Source organism: Spermophilus citellus, assembly GCF_964194105.1.
Source record: "Spermophilus citellus genome assembly, chromosome: 2".
In the NCBI taxonomy this organism is placed as follows: Eukaryota; Metazoa; Chordata; class Mammalia; order Rodentia; family Sciuridae; genus Spermophilus; species Spermophilus citellus.
The window spans coordinates 192945364-192966351 of NC_138183.1; the positions used below are offsets into that span (position 1 = coordinate 192945364).

Sequence of the window (20988 nt, forward strand, 5' to 3'; positions counted from 1 at the left end):
AAGTTCATTTTATTCTCATTTTTACATTTGTTTAAATATTACAAAAATTAAAAATTTAGAAATTATTTATAACATTTATTATGCTAATTAACAAGCCTCACAAGCTGGCTGATAACAAAAATAACTGAAGGACTTAGCCCAAGAAATGCAAGTTCTGATTATGGTCTTTTGAATGCTAAGTGTGGACTCCAGAGTGAGTGTGTGTGTGTGTGTGTGTGTGTGTGTGTGTGTGTGTGTAAACACATCCCCAGCATCTCCAGAGACACACAGACATACACACACACTATTTCAAATGAGACCCAATCTTAAAATACATTTAATAGTACCCAGAACATTAACCTATCGTGGACTTTCTTTTCCTCGAATTTTCTATTGATGTATTTAGTTGTGCATAATGGTGGGATTTGTTGCTACATATTTATACATGAACACAACATAATAATATAATTTCAATATCATTCCTCACTATTTCCCCTTTCCCTTCCCTCTTACCTCCCGAGGTTCCTTTCCTCTATTCTACTAATTGCTCTTTGATTTTCATGAGATCCCTATCCCCACCTTTCTTTTCCGTTTTCTTCTCTAGCTTCCACTTATTTATCATGGATAACACTATCTGTTCAGTTTCTTTGTTTCCAAATCTCTATTCTCCCAGACTCTGTGAGCTTCTTTTGATCAGGGACCCTTTATTTCCAGATACTGGGTGTACAATAAATTTAGTTTCACAAATATTTACAGAGCACCAGAATGTGTGTGTCTGGCAAATTTCAGTACTGAGGATATAGCTCTGATCAAAGAAGCTGAAGTTGTTCACATAGGGCTTACATTCTAGTAGAATGCTATTGAAGTGAATGATGAAATTGAACAGACAAAAAAAAAAAATACATGACACTATCAATTCCACTATAAAAGGTAACCAATCTGACCATGAGCCCTGAGTCCAGGGTTGGTGGAGGAGTGCTACCCAATGGCAATTAGAGACTAGAAGATCACTAATCATTTTCTTATCTGAATTAGTAAAATAGTCTACTACCTATGATACTAAACTATCTTATGAGAACTGTAGGATCATACAGCTCCATGTTGTTTAATTTTCCTCTAATAAATGATATCAGATTTTTCTTAGAAAAATATGATGTGAAAACATTCAGTAAATTATGAGTTATGCACATTTCCCTTTCTAGTCATCTCTGGGCCAATACTTCTCAAACTGGGACTCCAGACACCTAGGGTGCTTTACAAAGAGAGTATTTGGGAAGCTTTAAGTTAATTTTCAATATATTTTTGGAAAATATAACAAATAATATGCTTATATTCCATAAGATTGTACCCACTAAACATCACCATCTCAATAAACAGGTTAAATACATTTTTTGTTGATTTCTAGGGCTTATTCTCAGTAGAAGATATTTTTAAGTATTTTAAATTCATACAGGGATTTTATAAAAATAATATAGGGCTAAGGTTGTGGCTCAATGGCAGAGTGCTTGCCTAGCATGTGTGAGGTACTGGATTCGATTCTCAACACCATGTATCAATAAATAAAGGTACATTGACAACTATATATATATATATATATATATATTTTTTTTTTAAAGGAGAATACAAACTGGTTAAAAAAAAAAAAAAGAGGTGGGAGCTGGGTGTTTAGGCACATGCCTATAATCCCCAGCAACTCAGGAGGGTGTGACAGGAGGATTGCAAATTCAAGGCCAACCTCAACGATTTAGTGAGACCCTGTCTCAAAATAAAAAATAAAAAGCACTGGGGATGTGGTTCAGTGGGTAAGCACCCCTGAGTTCAATCTCCAGTACAAAAAAAGAATTGGGGTCTACTACTTCAAAATCATGCTACACAATATAATGAAATTATTAGATAATCAAATAAGCATCAAAACATTTCGATTTACTTTGGTATCTAATGCAATCAATACTTTGTATCCTCTGTCTGGTTCCTAGGCTCTCATTTGACATCAACAACTACCATTTCTATTGGGTCTAATAGCTGACTACTGTTGATGTTGTCTACAAAAACAATGTACTATGGGTGAACTAGGACTATTCTCAGCTTCAATTTCACAGTATCCTCAAATTCTAGTAAATGCTCTCTGGCACACATGGTAAAGCCATGACTTTTACTTGAACAATCACATAAAGAGCATCAAAGCAAATGATTTGTTCTTATGATTCTTAACAAAATTTTAAAGACACCACACCGATGATTCTCTTTCCTTTAAATTCTCGAACACCTTCATATTTAAATGTTAGAATTAAGAATATCTGAAACATTTAAGCTAAAATAACATTTTTCTAATTTTCTCGTTTATGTAATGAATAAGGCATTTAAAATTATCTCAGTACCAGTTTTAGATTCTTACATACATTATGAAGAAATGCATATTAAATTAATTGTAGGTACTTAAGTTTACTCATAAATTGAACCAGCAATTACTGTATAACTCATATGTTCAGCTGCCAATCTAAAAGGTTAAAAAATGAGGAAGACACTTAGGTCAAGTATTAAGAGTTCTAATTTGTTGATCATTAAAAGGCAAAGACAGGCCTTCACTCCTCAAAGTTCAAGGAAACTGGGAATCCATTTGTGCTTCACATCCCTAACTTTTCAGCTTCCAACTACAATCTTTTGTCAATCTTCCATTTTTTATCCAAATATATTTATAGCACCAATGGTGAGGGTTACTTTGTAGTAGACTTTTTAGAATTCCAAGTAATAATAATTAATACTTAACATTTCTATGTGCCAGCACTATTTCACAATAACCTTAACAAGCAAGCTACTATGGAATACATTTTAGAGACCAGAAAGCTGAGACATGGCTAGAGTAAATGTCCCACTTCATGTACAAGGAAGTGACAGTTGTAGGGATTTTAATACAGGCAGTCGGCTCTTATTTACTATAATACTGCCTCTTACCTTAGGGTAAAACAACCACATAATCTCTATTGTGATTTATTAAGCACTTCAATTTGTTTTTAAAGTCTTAGATAAACAAAAAAATGATTCTCAGATATAAATAGTAAATAGGTCTTTAAACTCTCACTTAAATCTAGAAAAAATATAATGAAGTCCCAATTCAGAGTAATCAATACCTAAGCAGATTACTTATGAAGTTTTTACACAGTTTGGCTAGAGATGGGATATGAAAAATCAATTTACCTGTGGAATATTTTTATATATTGTCTTTTATTTTTTTAATAATTTTTTAGTTGTCGATGACCTTTATTTTATTTATTTATATATGGTGCTGAGAATCGAACCCAGTTCATCTCACATGCCAGGCAAGTGCTCCACCACTGAGCCCCAGCCCCAGTGTGTGTGTGTGTGTTTGTGTGTGTGTGTGTGTGTGTGTGTATTCTTTTTAAAAGTTATTCCTGATTCCTGAATGGTTTGGGCTTTAAAGAAAACACATGCATATATATATATCACAATATTTTCTATAATTCTATACAACCTTTAAAATGTTGACATAGATCTATATAGAAAGCTAAATTAAAAGGGGGCAATAAAAATAGCATGTATAGCTGATCCTAAATCTTTTTTTTAAAAGGTCTTAAGCTTAAATTTAAGACATTTAAGTATGGTTATCAGGTATCAGGATTACTGGTAATCTTTCTTTTAAACCTTTTTAATAAACTGATATTTTTGTGGGGGTTTTTTAACAATTCTTTTGTAAGTATGAAAAATAAAGCTATTTTGTTTATTAAAAGACTTACTAATTGGAAATTTTAACAAAATATTTTATTTTTTATAAGAGGATAGTTGCAGCTACTTCTAGAAGATTCCTTAGTTTGGTTTCCATATAGAAATCAAGTGGCTTTATTTAAATTATTCTCTAAACCTTGAAAACAGTTATAATAATTTACTTAAATGTATAACTGCTGATCTTCCTCATAAATATAAAAGTAACAAGGATAAATAGCACAGTATAAAAATAACCTAAAAAACTTTCTCCTCTAATTAAATTTATTTAGATCATGTTTTGAATTTTCCAAGTATGAATTTTTTTTTTTTTTTTAAAAAGCTCATTACTTGATAAAGCTGTTTTTCCCCATCTGGGTAGCTGTGAATACAAAAATGATTAACATTCTTCAGACTTTGAGCATCCTATAGTTAACCGTTTTTCCCTTGTGGAGTCAAAATTAAAATTTTTAATATTGAGAGTTTTTCTTTCTCCATGGTTCCACATATTTTATCTGTTTTTAAAGATATGAGATCCTGGAACTATTTTCTGCTTCTAGAAAGAAGCATGCCAACACATGCCAAAAGTGGGCATTTCTTCAAATATTATGTAACATTTTAGAGGAGAGAAGAAAAAAAAATAGCAAATAGTGTAGCAACAAAAACCTTAGAAATTTTAAAATGCATCAAGCTCTATCATGAACCAGCTGTACATCTATACATAAATCATTTGTCATAAAAGATGAGGCTTCAAAATTAGATGATCAACAATTTAATAAACATTTGATGAACACTTATATGGAAGACATTAGATGTGGTCGAGACAAAGAGACTAAAAAAAATAGATCCATCTTGAAAGATTTTACAATCTAATAGAAAAAGACATGTTTACATAAACCCACAACGTGCTTTCTTCTTTAGTGTGACAAACATATTTTAAACTTTCTAGGTAAATATAAGCTTATTTTAAAAATACATAAACAAGAGAAAAAAGGGGACATTAGTTGAACATTCTGGCATAGACAAACAGATTTAAGATACATTGCACAGCCAAACAGATTTAAGCGAAATGTTCAAGTTTTAATCAAGTACATCTTATTTTACGTTCAAGGCAGAAAGATAATAAAAATTTTTTTAATATAATTTCAATTAGACCCTAAAACTTTACATTCTTTTTTTTTAAACTTTACATTCTTTAAAAAAAAAAAAAACTTCACAAAAGATAATGACTCCCTTATCACGCTATTTATTCACTTCAGCAAGCTGACTGTATCTTATTACTCTTGTTCTCTGGGTAGGGGCTATAAATGGCATGTTTACTACTTAAATAATACAGTCAACAGTGGGGAGAAAATATTTCTCAAAAACAAGGGGAGAGGGGAAAAAAACGAACCAATTAAGAGAAAGCCTATACCATTCATGTGAAGCACAGAATTCTAAAAAGCAGTTCTATCTTTTTCACTACAGAAACCAGGGAGATATGCATAAAAAGACTGGCTTTGGGGTATTTCCCCTGCTACATTCAATTTCTCAGAGTCCAGTAATTCAAAGAAGACAAACAAGAACATACTGGATTACATGTTTCCCAACTCCAATGTAAAGAAATTATTATGTAACCATACAGTTGAAATCAAGCATCTCACAAGCTGAATAAGCAGAAGAAATAATGGTATAAGCAATAAGCTAATCTAACCATTTATTGTAATCCTTTATGTAACAAAAATGAATACAACAAAATTCTTTCCCTTAATCAATGTGTCAAGATGGAGGACTGAGCATGTGTTAATATTCTCTTTCCACTTAGAGCACCCAAAAATGTCAGAAAACTTCTTTTAATAATATAATAAAAACAGAAAAACAGCCAGGTGTGATGGCATACACCAGTAATCCCAGCAGCTTGGGAGGCTGAGGCAGGAGGATTTTGAGTTCAAAGCCAACCATAGGAACTCAGTGAGGCCCTAAGTAACTCAGACTCTAAGTCTCCACATAAAACATAAAAAAGGGCTGGGGAGGTGGCTCAGAGGTTAAGCACCCCTGGGTTCAATCCCTGGTAACAAAAAAAACAAAAACAAAAAACCACACACACACAGAAAAACAAAACCATGCCATCAGAAATCAAGATGACAAATACAGAAATGGTTTTCACATCTAAATGTAATAAACAAGAAATCCTAGACAAAAAATAGATGTATCATTTTTCTTTTCTTTTTAAGAGTAAAGTAACAGAACTTATTTTTGAAATAAAAAGGAACTAGAGCTACCACAAGGTAGGGGGGTGTTCCCGGGTGAGTTCCCTTGTTTTTTAATAACAGTATCAAAAACAATGAAAAAAGTCTGGCAAAGATTTGAGGAAAAAGAATTATCTTCAGTGTTGGTGAAAGAATAGTTTGAAAAAGTCTTTTTAATGAAATAGTTAAGTGAATTATGCCTCACCTATACTATGAAAAATCATGCAGGATAAAAATTGTGTTTTTTTAAAATTGTTAAACAAAAACAGCAAGTTACAGATCATAATATTCCTCAAAAATCCTAGCTCCTGTGAACTATTTACCATCATATTATAATACCCATGATCCCTTTTTGTCATTCTCCCCTCATTCAGAGAAAAACTAAATTTCACCTAAATTTTAGTCTCTGTTCAGTACAGTATTATAGTGGTCATTCCTGAAAACTTCTTTATCAGTTCCTTCACCTCTTCCTTAAACCTTTTACTCTATCTACTTTACCTATTTACTCCCACTTTCATACCTTAAATCTTGTGCATGATATGCAATAACATAACACCTCCCAATTTAACTACTTCCCATTTAAGCCTCTCACATTTAAACCACCACTTCCTAGTTTTCTAGTTTTATTTGTTCAGTAGTGGTCTTCCTTTTGCAATTCTTTCTCACCATCAATACTTCCCATCAACTGGCCTCAATCCCTTCCTTAAATAACCTGGATTCATGAACCAAAACTATAACTCTCTTATATACATCTTCAATTTCATTGTATCTGTGTCATACTTCTGACAAAACTAGTTAATCTTAGCATATTGCTTACCCCCAAAATATCCTAACTGGTCTTATTTATATTGTTGTTCCACAATATAGAAACTGCTAGTTACTTAGCTCACATCTATTTTGTCTTTCCTTACTACCCATAGTAAGGATTTTATTTAGTCAGGAAGATAATGTTCCTCATTTAACACTATGTTTCCCAGCCTCCTTAACAGCAAAAGGGAGTTTGTGACAGTGGACAAAAACACAAAAAAATTTAGGTAAAGGCAGGAGGTTTTTAGGAAAATCTCTTTAAAGGAACTTAAATTTGAGTTCCTTTAAATTAAATTAAACTTAAACTTGAATTAACAATTCAGCTGACTTCTGCCTACAGCCTGGATGTGCTTCTAGAGAACAATCAGCCATCTCTCACAAGGAGACAGGTACTCTTGAAGATGTCTCAACAGAAAAACAAAAATTCAAATTACAATTTTTTTTTTTTTTTTGATACTGGGGATTGAACTCAGGGGCACTTGACCACTGAGCCACAACCCCAGCCCTATTTTGCATTTTTTAAAATTAGAGACAGAGTCTCACTGAGTTGCTTAGTGCCTCGCTTTTGCTGAGGCTGGCTTTGAACTCGAGGTCCTCTTGTCTCAGCCACCCTAACTGCTGGGATTACACCTGGCAAGTTCAAATTTCTGATGTCACTGAGCTGTCTTATCAGCCCTACATTGCCTACTTCTCATATTCTTACACTTGATGAAAATAAAACCCTCATTTGTTGTTTTGAAATAAATTTACTGTGCATATTTAAGGTATACAACATGACATTATGGGATACATACAAATAGTAAAACTTTATTATAGTAAGCAAGTTAACATATCCATTATTTCACATAGTTATCCTTTTTTTTTTTTTTGGCTAAAGTAGCTAAAATCTACTTACTTAGCAGGAATCTCAAATTATTTAGAGATCTCTGCTATTTACAGTAAATATAAATTCTGACTCCTAGGCTCACTATAGTGTTTTTCTCTCATAGCAACATAAAACCTTTTAAAATTATAAGTGAGATTGTATTGCCTGTTTCCCATCACACCTAAATTAAATTGAGGTCCTTTAAAAAATAAACTAGGCCTTCTCTGACCTGGTCCTTCAATCTCTCCCAACTGATCTCTTTCTAAATCCCACCACAATTCTGCTTCCACTATTCAGCTCCAGACATACTGAAACTCTTTAACACTTGAACAAGCCAAACTTTTTGTGTCTCAGAGCCTGTGTTAGTCAGCTTCTGTGATAAAATACTTGAGAAAAACAAAGGAGAAAGGTTTAGTTGCTCAAGGTTTTAGTCCAAGGCCACTTGGGCTCATTGCTATGGGCCTGTGGTAAGGCAGAACATGATGGCAGGGAACACACAACAGAGCACAGCTACTTAATTCATGGCAATCAGGAAGTGGGGGAAAAAAGAAGAGGCCAGGGACATGATATACCCTTCAAGGACATTCTCCTAGTGACCTACTTCCTCTAACTAGGCCCCACCTCCTAAAGTTTCTACCAGCTCTTAATAATGCCATCAAATTGTGAATTCATCAATGGATTGATGAATCCATGATGAGGGTAGAGCCCTCATGATTCAATCACTTCCCCCAAAGAGGCTCACCTCTAAATACTTCTGCACTGGGAATCAAGCCTTCAACACATAAGGATCTGAAGGACGTTCTAGATCTAAACTATAACAGAACCTTTGCATTTGCCTGGAATGCTCTTCCCTCACTTCTTTACTTCTTTCACATCTCAACTCAAATGTGTCTTCTCCAAGAGACTTCTAACTTTTTATATGAAACTGACTTTTTGTGTCTCCTCCCACTCTCTTACAATTCTTCTTACCCTGCTTTATTTTTATATGTTAAATATTTGTTTGCTTATTTATTTTCTGTCTTTGTCCCTAATTTTTATATGTTAAATATTTGTTTGCTTATTTATTTTCTGTCTTTGTCCCTAGAAAGAATCTCACTGAGGTAAAGGAACAATGTTTTCTTCAGCACTATATCCTGATTAATCACAAAAATCTTATTAATAAATGAATATACATAATGATCTCATTTAAACTAAAGAAGACTAAATGTGTGTGTGCATGTGTATAACACATCAACAGTCTAAGATATACAATATTAATACCAATAACCTTGGGGAAGAGAGTGGGAAGAAAAGTAAAGAGGGACTTTCACACTTTGCATATTTCTGAATTTATTTTTAAAAAAGACAAAATTAAGTACAACACACAACAGGAAGAAAAGAAAAATTAACATATTTAGAAATACAAACCTATCTTTAGGATCTTAAAATTTAGAAACTCATACTAACTTCAGTAAGCATAAAACTCAAAGGTCCTTGGTTAGAAAAAACATTGAGAAACCCACCTCTCTATCTATATAGTAAGCACCTCGAACCTGCTTCAGTGTCTGAAAAGAATCACTTTCATTCCATAGTAGTCCACTCATTCCAAGCTTGTTTTCCCCAAATCTCCCATGAGTAATAGATTATCAAATAAAATTAATGCCCTTTAAGCAAACTAGAATTATAGGAATAAAATTTCTTGTTAAACTTCTTATAACCCTCATAAAAATTTTTATTGTCACTTAAAAACAAAGTCTACTAAATAAAAAGTATATATATATATTTTTAAAATTTTTGTAGTTGTAGATGGACAGAATGCCTTTATTTTATTCATTTTTATGTGGTGCTGAAGATCAAACCCAGTGCCTCACACATGCTAGGCAAGCACTCTACCACTAAGCCACAGCTCTAGCTCAATAAAAAGTATATTAGTAGTTTGTTACATATCAAATTAATAATGAGTTTTATAGAAATAATTACCATCCATTTACTATCCCATGCTCAGTAGAAACATTCAAAGGTGTTCCTCTCCAGAGAATTCATCTTGATAATTACTGCTTTGTTCATAAAATATGCATCCTAAGAGACATCTTTTTTCTCTATCTAGTTCTCCACCCAAATTTAGTGCCTTTTAATATTTTTACAACTTTATTATATGATATCTTACATATCATATAATTCATCTATTTCAAGTATACAATTCAGCAATTTTTAGTAAATTTACTAAGTCGTGGAACATATCACAAGTCAGTTTTAGAGATCTTTATCACTCCAATAATATTCTTCATGTTTATTTACTACTAATTTTTGTTCCCACCACCTGTTCCAATCAATCACTAATCTATCACCTGTCTCTATATATCTGTCTATTCTGGACATTCTCTATAAATAGAATCATACACTATATGATTTCTTGGATCTGACTTCTTTCATTTAGCATCTTTTTGAGGATCATCCACATTGTACCATGTATCAGTGATTCATTCCTTAATATTGCTGAACAGTACTCCTTTGTGTGGATGTACCATATAAGTGCCCTTAGATCTTATGATTTTAATGTTTATTTTCCAAGTTGTACAATGGATGCAAGATAACTTAAATAATTAGAATAGGAGATAGGGTCCCAGAGGTTTTTTGGTTCTGTTTGAGTGTGGGTTTTTTTTGGGGGGTGGGGGGACCAGAAATTTAACCCAGAGGCACTTTACCACTGAGCTACATTCCCAGCCCTTTTGGGAGTTGTCAGTTTGAAACAGGGTCTTCCTAATTTGCTTAGAGCCTAAGTTGCTGAGTCTGGCCTTGAACTTGTGATCCTCCTGTCTCAGCCTCCTAAACCACTGGGATTATAGGTATGTGCTGCCACACCCAGCTAGAGCCAACTTGTAACTAACCCAAAATAACATAGGTGAGTGTTTCTCAAAACCAATCCAGTTTACACAGAATAAGATTGTCCTAACTTCACTCAACATCATACCATCAGGTATGATGTTTTTAATATGCCTGCCCTGTCCCTTTCTCAAGACAAAAACAAAAGGATAGTTTCTCTCCTATGACTCTTACTATGCCTCTGGTTTCTACCCCCAACTCCTTGTTTTCTCTCTCTTTAAGATTATCTTCAAACTAATAGCTTTAAATGTCCATATTATCAAAGTTTCTGAAAAGACATATTAGAAGTAAATATCTACATATTTTGGAACTTTAAAACAATCTGTTGGTCTTCAGATGTGTGATACCTGTAAATACTTTCTTCCTATATAGAAAAAAAATATGATTTAAAACCTCACAGTAAAAATATTAAAAAATCATAAGGATCAAATCAATACTTGGCACTCTCATTTAAGAGAATATCAAAGAAAATATAGTAATCAAGCACAGTTTTCCATTATCTTCTCTTTTGCATGATTTTATTACATATTTTTTAATTCAATCCTTTTGAAAATGCTACAATATCATTATTGTCTCACCTGATTTATGTTGCCTAATTCAGGTTAAATGGATTATTTAAAACATTAAGTAGAATGATTACCTAATCAATTATAAAGCTAGATGAGCAGTAGTAGTGCAGGGAAAGAGCTATACAAATCCAGCAACATACATCTTATTCCTAGACTTTCCGAAGTCTGTCTTCTACAGGTGGTTCCCCGTTAGTTTGAAAACAACAAAAATAAAGATTTATGTGAATACAGCCAAAAGCTTCCTTAATATAAAACATTTTATAATTAAGAAATAATATTTAACTACCCCCTTACTGGTCTCCATTATAATTCTTTTGGAGTACTTAATAGAATAAAAGCAATAAAAAGACAGTATTAGCTACATGTAATTAGAGTAACCTTACAAGATAAGAAAAAATAATCAAAGTGAGTATTAGCAAAGAGAATTGTTAAAGATGCCAAGAAAAAAAAAAACACATACACACAAATATATGTTGGGGGTTTTATGTTTGTTTGTTTGTTTGGTAGCCTGTTACTGTTGCAGGAAGCTACACTTCCATTTTTAAAAAGACAACTGAAAAGTTGTTCTTAAAGTTTATTTCTATTAGAGCTCCAAATCTAACCGGGCTAGAATAAATATTATGAAGGAAGACAGGTTCTGCATTGTAAATTTTTAAAAACTAGTTAACCATACTCTCATTAAACAATCTTTAATGTCATTATTTTGATTTACTCTTAAGAAAATTAATGTCACGGGGCTGGAGTTGTGGCTCAGTGGTAGAGCACTTGCCTAGAGCGAGCGAGATCCTAGATTCAATTCTCAGCACCACGTAAAAAAATAAAGGTATTGACAACTACAACTAAAAATGAATAAATAAATATTAAAAAGAAAAATAAATGTCATGATAATATGTATACTATACCTTTCTCAAGCATTCATATTCCTCACGAAGTTCCCCAGGCTTGCTTATTTTGATTGGTGCTCTGAATACAAATTCTAAAGGTGAAAGGAAAATAAAAATACTTTTAAATAGGATTTTCTAGGAAGGAACCAAGACCTTGTCATACTGTTACCCCCACATTATAAATTACTTAAAAAATTGTGATCATCTTAATTTGAATATTAATTCATTCATTTAACAAGTATTTATTAAAGGTTATAAATCAAATACTATTCTAAACACTGGAAGAAGTACTCAGCAAATATAATCTTTGCTCTTATAGAGCTTACAACCTCATGGTAGAAACAGATAACAAACAAGTATGTATGTATGTATGTATGTATGTGTGTACATGTGTATACACACATACACATTCACACACACAGAGTAAATGCTATGGGAAAAAAATTAACGTAGGGTGCAAGGAAAAAGTTGTTTCATATAGAGCAGTCTAATAGGAGCTCACTGATAAAAGTAACATGTTAAAAGACCTCAAAGAAAAACTATATTTAAAGCTCTTAGTTTAGCAGTACACAGTAATGCATGTCTGTAATTCCAGCTACTTGGGAGGCTGAGGTGGGAAGATCTCAAGTTCAAAGATAGCCTCAGAAATTTAATAACCCTGAGTAACTTTAGCGAGAATATGTCTCAAAAAATAAGGACTGGGAATGTAGTAATGAACTAAAAATAAAATAAAGTTCTTAGGTTCAGTGTTACCAAGTAGCATTTTAAATGAGCTAAAGTTTTACTCAGAACCTTGTATTTTTGTATTTCTTTCTCAACACTGCCAAAGTATTTTCCTGCATATAACCTGTATACAATCTTGTATATATTTTCAGTATGTTACCTGATATTTTTTTATCCTTAAAGCTTTCAGTGGTTTTGATCAGACTACAAAATAAAGTCAAAACCTCTCAATATATCCTTCAAGGTTCTCCACAGACTGATTACTAATTCTTTCCAAAATACTGTTTTCTCTCAACCCTTGACTATATATATATATATATATATATATATATATATATATACACACACACACACACACACACACACATATACATACACACACACATATATATGTATACATACATACACACACACATATATATGTATACATACATACATACATATACTGTTAAATTTTTATGTTGTTTTCTCAGCTGTAGTTATGTCTTCTCTCCTTCTCTAGATAATTTTAAATCTGAGCCATTAGGTCTATAGACAGCACACATAGTTAAATATATGGTAAAAACCAAACTGTAGAATAGGAATAAAAAATGCTATCAAAAAGGAGAAGAAAGCACACACCTTTCTCTCCCTAATCGGGTATTACATCATTTCTATATATTTAATTATCTAACTATAGTCATACTTTTAAGACTTCCTGATAATTCTATATCCATTGAGATTGAGAAATGTTTGCTCTAGAAATATAAGCTCCTCAAAATGTTGCCTTTTGTCTTTTTTCATTTGTCTCAATTATTCTAGAAAGAGTATTTCAGTAGTATACTGAAGAAGGCTGGGGCTGGGGCTGGGGCTCAATGGCAGAGCACTTGCCTCGCACATGTGAGACACTGGGTTCGATCCTCAGCACCACATAAAAAGTAAACAAAAAAAATAAAGATACTTAAAAAAAAAGAATGCAGAAGACACTCAGAACCATTAGATTAAGAAGAGGAGGAAGAAGAAGAGGAGGAAGAGGAGTCTTCTGTATTATCTTTAGGGGAAAAAAGGAAGGCAACTCATAAAAATAATATTCATGAATTTGTACAAATTCACAACACAGAAAAACAAATAAGATTATAAGAAATTAATCCAAAATTATGGTAGGAAGTTTCAACATATCACAATTAATAAATTAGGCAAATCAAGTAAGTAAAAATATACAAAAACTGGGACAATAAAATCAACAAATTTAATCATGTATATTTATACATACATACACATATGTATACACATTTTTTTACCCAACAAATAGAATACATATTCCTTAAAGCAAAAAAGAAACAATTTAAAATGCTGATGATACACTAATCTCAAAGCTATTTCAAACAATTTCAAAGAATTCACACTATTCAGACTTTGATCTTTGATCCTGGCTGCCAAAATATTTCCCATGCCTCGATTTCTAACTATCTGGTTGGTGACTATATTATACAATATTCTTTCTCAATAAATTATTTTTAGAAATATGTTTAGTTGTAGATGGACCCAATACCTTTATTTTATCCACTTATTTTTATGTGATGCTGAGGATCAAATCCAGTGCCTCACACAGCTAGGCAAGTGCTCTACTACTGAACTACAGCCCCAGCCCCTCAATAAATGATTTGTATTATTAAACTTTCAGAGCAGATTTCTGTCTAACAATTTTGGCTGATCCATTTTTTACTTGGTACTTTGAAATAACCAGTAAACAGAATTTAGAAAAACTGGTAAAAGAAAAAAAAACAGAGAGAAAATAAAATACTCAAAACAAAAAGAAGGACTTATATACAGACACTTCTTCAGAGATTATTAAAACAATGCTGTAATGAGTGATACTGTATATAGATCACTTTGCATGTCTGCAAATACATCCATATAGAGTGTGCTGGAATCAAGATCACTGGGTCAAAAAATAATGTGTTTTTTAACCGACAATACCCAAGTGTCCTTACTAAAACCTTTATCAATTAATCCCACTAGGAATATATGAGAGTACCTTTTCTTCACATCATTTCCAAAACAACTGTATTGAAAATTTTAACTTTGTCAATCTAAAATGTGAAATCATTTATTTAATTTTGTGAGTGAAATTGAGTACCTTTCACCCTTTATTCTATTAACTGTTTCTTCTTGATTTGTTACAGCGCTCTATATTAGGAAAATTAGTTCTTTGTTACATGAACAGAAGTGCTTTTCTTACTGTATCAATTTTCTTGACTTTTCTTAGAGTTTTTTTTTTGTAGTTACATTATTCAAACTTTTCTTTTATGTCTTCTGCATTTTGTATCATATTTGCAATGACCTTTTTCAGGTCACAATATAATAAATTTTGCCATAGTTTCTTTTGGTACAAACCATAAGATTCAACTCAGATCTACCTTTTAAAAAATCTAAATTTTTATTTTCATTTGGGGAGCAACACAAGGAGAATAATCTTATTCTGGCTTGTAAATAAGTCTACTATCCAACATAAGAAACCAAAAATATTGTAGAGATATCCTTGCAAAAAATGATGATTTTTTAGGGCTAGGGATGTGGCTCAAGCAGTAACGGCACTCGCCTGGCATGCGCCGGGCGCTGGGTTCGATCCTCAGCACTACATAAAAATAAAATAAAGATGTTGTGTCTACTGAAAACTGAAAAATAAATATTAAAAAATTCTCTCTTTCTCTTTCTCTCTCTCTTCTCTCTCTCTAAAAAAAAATGATAATTTTTAACTAACTGTTAAAGAATTTGCTCTAAAATGGTTCTTGGCAGGCATTGCAGTACATGCCTGTAATCCCAGCAACTGGAAGGTGACACAGGAGGATCATAAATTCAAAGCCAGCCTCAGCAACTTAGCAATGTCAGCCTCAGCAAAACCCTAAGCATCTTAACAAGATCTTTTCTCAAAATAAAAAATAAAAAGGGCTGAGGATGTAGCTTAGCGGTAGAGCACCCCTGGGTTCGATCCCCAGTTCTTAAAAAAAAAAAAAAAAGTCTCTAGCTGATTTTTAGTACAAAATGTCTCAAGAGCTTAATATCTTTCCCAGCACAGTGCTGCACGCCTCTAATCCCAGTGCTCTTGAATTATATTCATCTTTTTTTTTGGGGGGGAGGGGTACCAGGGATTGAATTTAGTAGCACTCAACCACTGAGCCACATCCCCAGCCCTATTTTGTATTTTATTTAGAGACAGGGTCTCAATGAGTTGCTTAGTGCCTCACTTTTGCTGAGGCTGGCTTTGAACTCACGATCCTCCTGCCTCAGCCTCCAGAGATACTGGGATTATAGGCATGCAACTGTCCCAGCATCATCTGTTATATAATGTAAATAAAATAAAGTTAAAAACCTGAACCCCAGAATATAAGGTTCAGAGCCTTGGATAAGTCAGTTTCAACTTACCTCTTTTAAAAATCAGAATAATATTGAAAATAATTCTGATTAATAATATTATGACAGGATATTATAAGAGTGAAAACATTCTGTAAACTATTTTAGCAAGCAGAGTGACATACAGCATAATCTATTAGGCATAAAATTGTCTCTGGTGTTAGTGGGATCATTCTCTTTAAATTGTGATTTGGTTTGATTTATTTGCATGTACAATTTATAAGAAACAAAGATAATGATCTAACTGCTTTGATACACATATTACAAGAAAACTTAAATTCACTTTGGGACAGTTACTAAGAAACATCAAAGTTTATATAATGCTATGTAGAAACTAAGCATACTGACTGAAATCTCATTATGCCTCTGATGTGAGATCAAAAGGTAAAGGATGGGCTGAGGCTGTAGCTCAGCAGCAGAGCGCTTTGCCTAGCATGTGTGAGACACTGGGTTCGATCCCCAGCATCACATAAAAATAAACAAATAAAATAAAGGCACTGTCTACAATATTTACAACTATAATAATTTTTTTTTAAAAAATGTAATGGACAGGGGTAAGGGTAGGATACCAATTTATACTCACAAGAATTAGTAACAATATAAATAATCTTGGGTTAGAATATAAAATGCTAAATAGTCAAGATCATTTTTGCCCCAACAAGATTATACTACATTAAATGGGGGGAAAAAAGGTTAAGAATAGATAGCTTAAGGTAATTCTTGAATACCAAAACAGTTAAGCATAAAAAAATTGTGAATGGATCCAATGTGACATTAACTTAAACATTTAATCCTATTTCCCACTTTAGAAATGCCTTCTAGCAATGCCAAGATGGAAAAATAACCTCTTTTTCCCTCCTCCTTCCCATTTAGGCTTGGAAAAGGGGGATAATATTAAGTTCAGATACTTGCTCTGTCAATGTTATTTTGGTCTCCTCATCTTAATAGATACACATATTACAAAATATACTGACCAACATATACAAAAATACTGACCAACATAACTTCAGAAAGCAGGAGACCACAATTAAAAGTATTAGTAGTGGTGGTAATTGATGAAGAATCCCTATAATAAATAAAAACAGCTAATATTTAATGATAGCATACTATATGCTAAGTGTTTCATTTATACATACCCACACATTGCAGAAAAAAAGAGTTAATATAACATATCTAACTGCCTAGTCAATGCTTATAAAATTGGCCCTTGGCCAGTGTCAAGAAATATGGATTTCAGGAGGGCTCTTACCCTCCCTAAGTGGCAATAGTAGTTCACTAAACCTAAACTGTTTATAGAAACAATATAGTTTATGCTGAACATCTGCTTTCCTGCTAGGAGTATGAAATTTTGGTAGGTGCCAGGCAGAGAGTATTATATGATCAGCTTTCTATAAAAACTCTAGGTACTAAGACTCTAACAAGGATCCCTGGTTGGCAACACTTAGTATATGCCATCACATCGTCTAGCTGTGCCTCCACTGAGAGAGGACTCTAGAAGCCTACACCTGCTTCCCCTAGACTTTGTCCCACATCCCTTTTTCCTCTGCTGATTCTGTTCAATATCCTTTCACTGTAGTATATCGCAGCTGTGAGTACAATTACCGAGTCCAAGCCCAGCACAGTGGCTCAGGCATGTAATCCCAGCTACTCAGGAAGCTGAGGCAGGAGGACCATAAATTCACAGCCAGCCTCGGCAACTTAGGGAGACACTGTCTCAAAATAAAAAATAAAAAGGCCAGGGATATAGTTCAGTGGTAGAGCACTCCAGGGTTCAATACCCAGTACTGACAAAAACTAAACAACTATGTAATGAGTCATATAAGAGTACTTAGTGAATCACTGAAACAATGGGTAGTCTAGATCTTCCAAAACATACACACATACACATGTCATAAACTAAAAATCTCTTTATATCTTGGTTTCTGAGAAATGAAGACAACACATTAGATAACTTCTAAAGTTAATAATTCAGTAATAATATTTTTATTTCACTTCTATTTCCTACTCAATACGTTTCTCTAAATTCTATAAAACTCATTTGAGTTTAATATTATAGGTTAAATAATATTCGAATTTCTATAATTTATATAAGAAGTTATACTATCAAAATAATTTCTTTGAAACCTTATATAATGTTTCAATCCATCTAGATTAGTATGGAAAATGGACCAGAAAATGGCCAGAAAAAGTTAAAATCTCCCTTTAAATCAAAGTCTTTCACAATGTCTCTTACAGCCAAATGGAAATATATATATGTAGCATTTAACATTATTAATTATACTAAGACAATATTAACCTTTTAGGAAGAACAATCATCTACAATCAAAGTCTATATCAGCTTATGTGGGACTTAATTCTCTTTATTTTCCTCACCATCCTAGGATCATATGTCAACTTCCTCCTCCCCAAAAGAGGAAATGTGACTGAAATGTTAGCAATGCTACTACAAAAACAGAGCAATAAAATGTCAATTTAGAATCAGAAAAAGGTAGCACAACCTTCTTAGTCCAATCCCTCCACCAGATGTTATAGGAATTTCAAGTGTCTCAGTAGCACAGAAACAATCACTCATGCTTCTTTCTCCTTAAAGAAAAGAAATCCTGAGCCAGGCACAGTGATACACGCCTGTAATCCCAATGGCTCAGGAGGCTGAGGCAGGAAAATTGTGAGTTCAAAGCCAGTCTCAGCAATTTAGCAAGGTCCTATGCAACTCACTGAGACCCTGTCTCTAAATAAAATACAAAATAGGGTTGGGGATATGGTTCAGTGGTTAACCACCCCTGAGTTTTTTCCCAATACAAAAGAAAAAAAAAAACAGAAAAGAAATTCCAGCCAGGACTGGTGGCACATGTTTATAATCCCAGCGACACAGGAGGCTGAGGCAGAAGGATCTCAAGTTCAAACCAAGCCTCATCAACTTAGAAAGGCTAAGCAACTTAGCAAGATCCTGTCTTAAAAAAAAAAAAAAAAAGGTGCGGGGGGGCTGGGGATGTGGCTCCCTTTGGTTCAAAAACAAAACATTGGCTCTGAAGCCAGACTCTGGATTTGTGCCAATTTATCCCTTTCCAGACTCTACTATGGTATATTTAAAAAAAAAAAAAATTTGGAAACTACCACAGGTGTCATGAAATGCTGAATATCTTAACATTCATAAATGAATCCAAAGTTTGAAATATTTTCTTAATGCCTATCCCTCTGACTACAACTGTACCTAACAGGAAGAGAAACTCTCTAAGGATATAATGCCTTAAGAATGACACACATCTGTGGCCAGTGACTTAAACTAAGTATTGCATTAAGTCTAATGTGAATTGTTGGAACAGTCATATTTAGGTCTTTCCTAAAAGAGGATTTTCTTTAGGGTGTGGTGACTAGTTATTAATAAAGGCAAACAAAACAAACTTTAAGACAGGCATTTTGTTAAAGGCAAACAAAACAAACTTTGAGACAGACAACACACTAAATGTCATTGTCAAAGCATACACACAAGACATTAGATAAAGAATCTTACTCAACTATACTGAGAAGATGCTATTCAAATCCCCCCCCCAAAAAAAATCATTTTTTGGTACATTGGATATGTTTCATTTTTTATTCCCCCCTAGGTTTAATTTCTTGTGAGTACATCAGAATGAAAAATAATTTTGGACTTATTGTGTCTTTTGTGTATATATGTGTTACAGGAGATTGAATCCAGGGGTTCCCACATGGCTAGGCAAGTACTCTAGCACTGAGTTAGTGAGCTACATCCCAGCCCTTTTTACTTTTTATTTTTGAGACAGGGTCTCACTAAATTGCCCAGGCTGGCCTCAAATTTGCAATTATTCTGCCTCAGCCTCCCAAGTCAATGGGATTACAGGTATGGACCACTATGAAATGTTTACTGAGTCTTAAAATCTACTTAATCTTAGATCCTCATTTGAATATTCCCATTTATTAGTTATGTGTCCTTGGACATACAAAAAAATCTATTTGTACTTGAATCTCTTCATCTATAATTTGGCAAGAATACAACTATATCTTCAAATCAAGAACAAGATAAAATTAATAAATTCAAAAGCTTTTACACTGGAAGCGTATGGTGAATTATTAGTGTGCTATGCAAACATACAGTTATACTAATATCTGCTGTAAAACAGCCAGGGAGTAATGCATTTTCTTTAAATGTATAGGGATAACTTTTGGTAATCATAAAAGTTGATTTTGCATCACTAATATTTCATTATGACATCAGAAGTGATCCAAGAAAAGGTCTCTGTCTACTTCTTCAGTTTTCTATCACTTCATTCCCTCCCTACTTTCTATTCCATCAACAGTTTAAGGTTTCTGGGTCAAACCAATCTTTCTACCTCCAGACCTCTTCCTGAAATGCTCATATCTTCTACCCTTACTCTCCACAGCCACCTCATACCAGGCTAAAAGCAACTCATCCTTAAACCTCAGTTTAAATTTCTGCAAAGCATAAAATAATAAGACAAAGCTGAAGATAAATCTGGAAAAGGTATTTGCCACACATATAATAAATGGTTAATTTCCATTTCTATTACCACCAATAGCATCATTATGATGGCAGGTAGTTATATAGCATTTATGGTATGCAAGGCCCATTTCTAACTCATTTAATGTCCATAATCTCTTTAAGGAAGTGCTTTTATTATCACCATTTGATGATGAAATTGAGATACACAGAGTTTAAATTGCCAAGCCCACACTGCTATAAGTGAAAGGTATGACTAAAACCCAATCTAGAAAAGATAAAAAAGTTTGATAAAGAGCTGGGAAGGATATTTTTTATCTTAAAAACATATTATAGCTGGATGTAATCCCACCAGCTCAGGAGGCTGAAGGAGGAAGATCAAAGGAATTCAAAGTTAGCCTCAGCAAAAGCGAGGCACTAAGCAAGTCAGTGAGACCCTATCTCTAAATAAAATTCAAAATAGGGCTGGGGTGTGGCTCAGTGA

The 20988-nt window shown here is 33.3% G+C and overlaps 1 protein-coding gene across 2 annotated transcripts in view; it reads right to left on the reverse strand.

The window, feature by feature from the left end:
* Positions 1–20988, reverse strand: part of RNF169 (ring finger protein 169) — a 122233-nt gene that overhangs the window by 49423 nt on the left and 51822 nt on the right. For both annotated transcript variants that reach the window (XM_081282464.1, XM_081282465.1), the window contains exon 2: positions 11930–12003. In XM_081282464.1, the coding sequence (XP_081138590.1) occupies positions 11930–12003 (74 nt within the window). The remainder of the gene's footprint in view (positions 1–11929; positions 12004–20988) is intronic.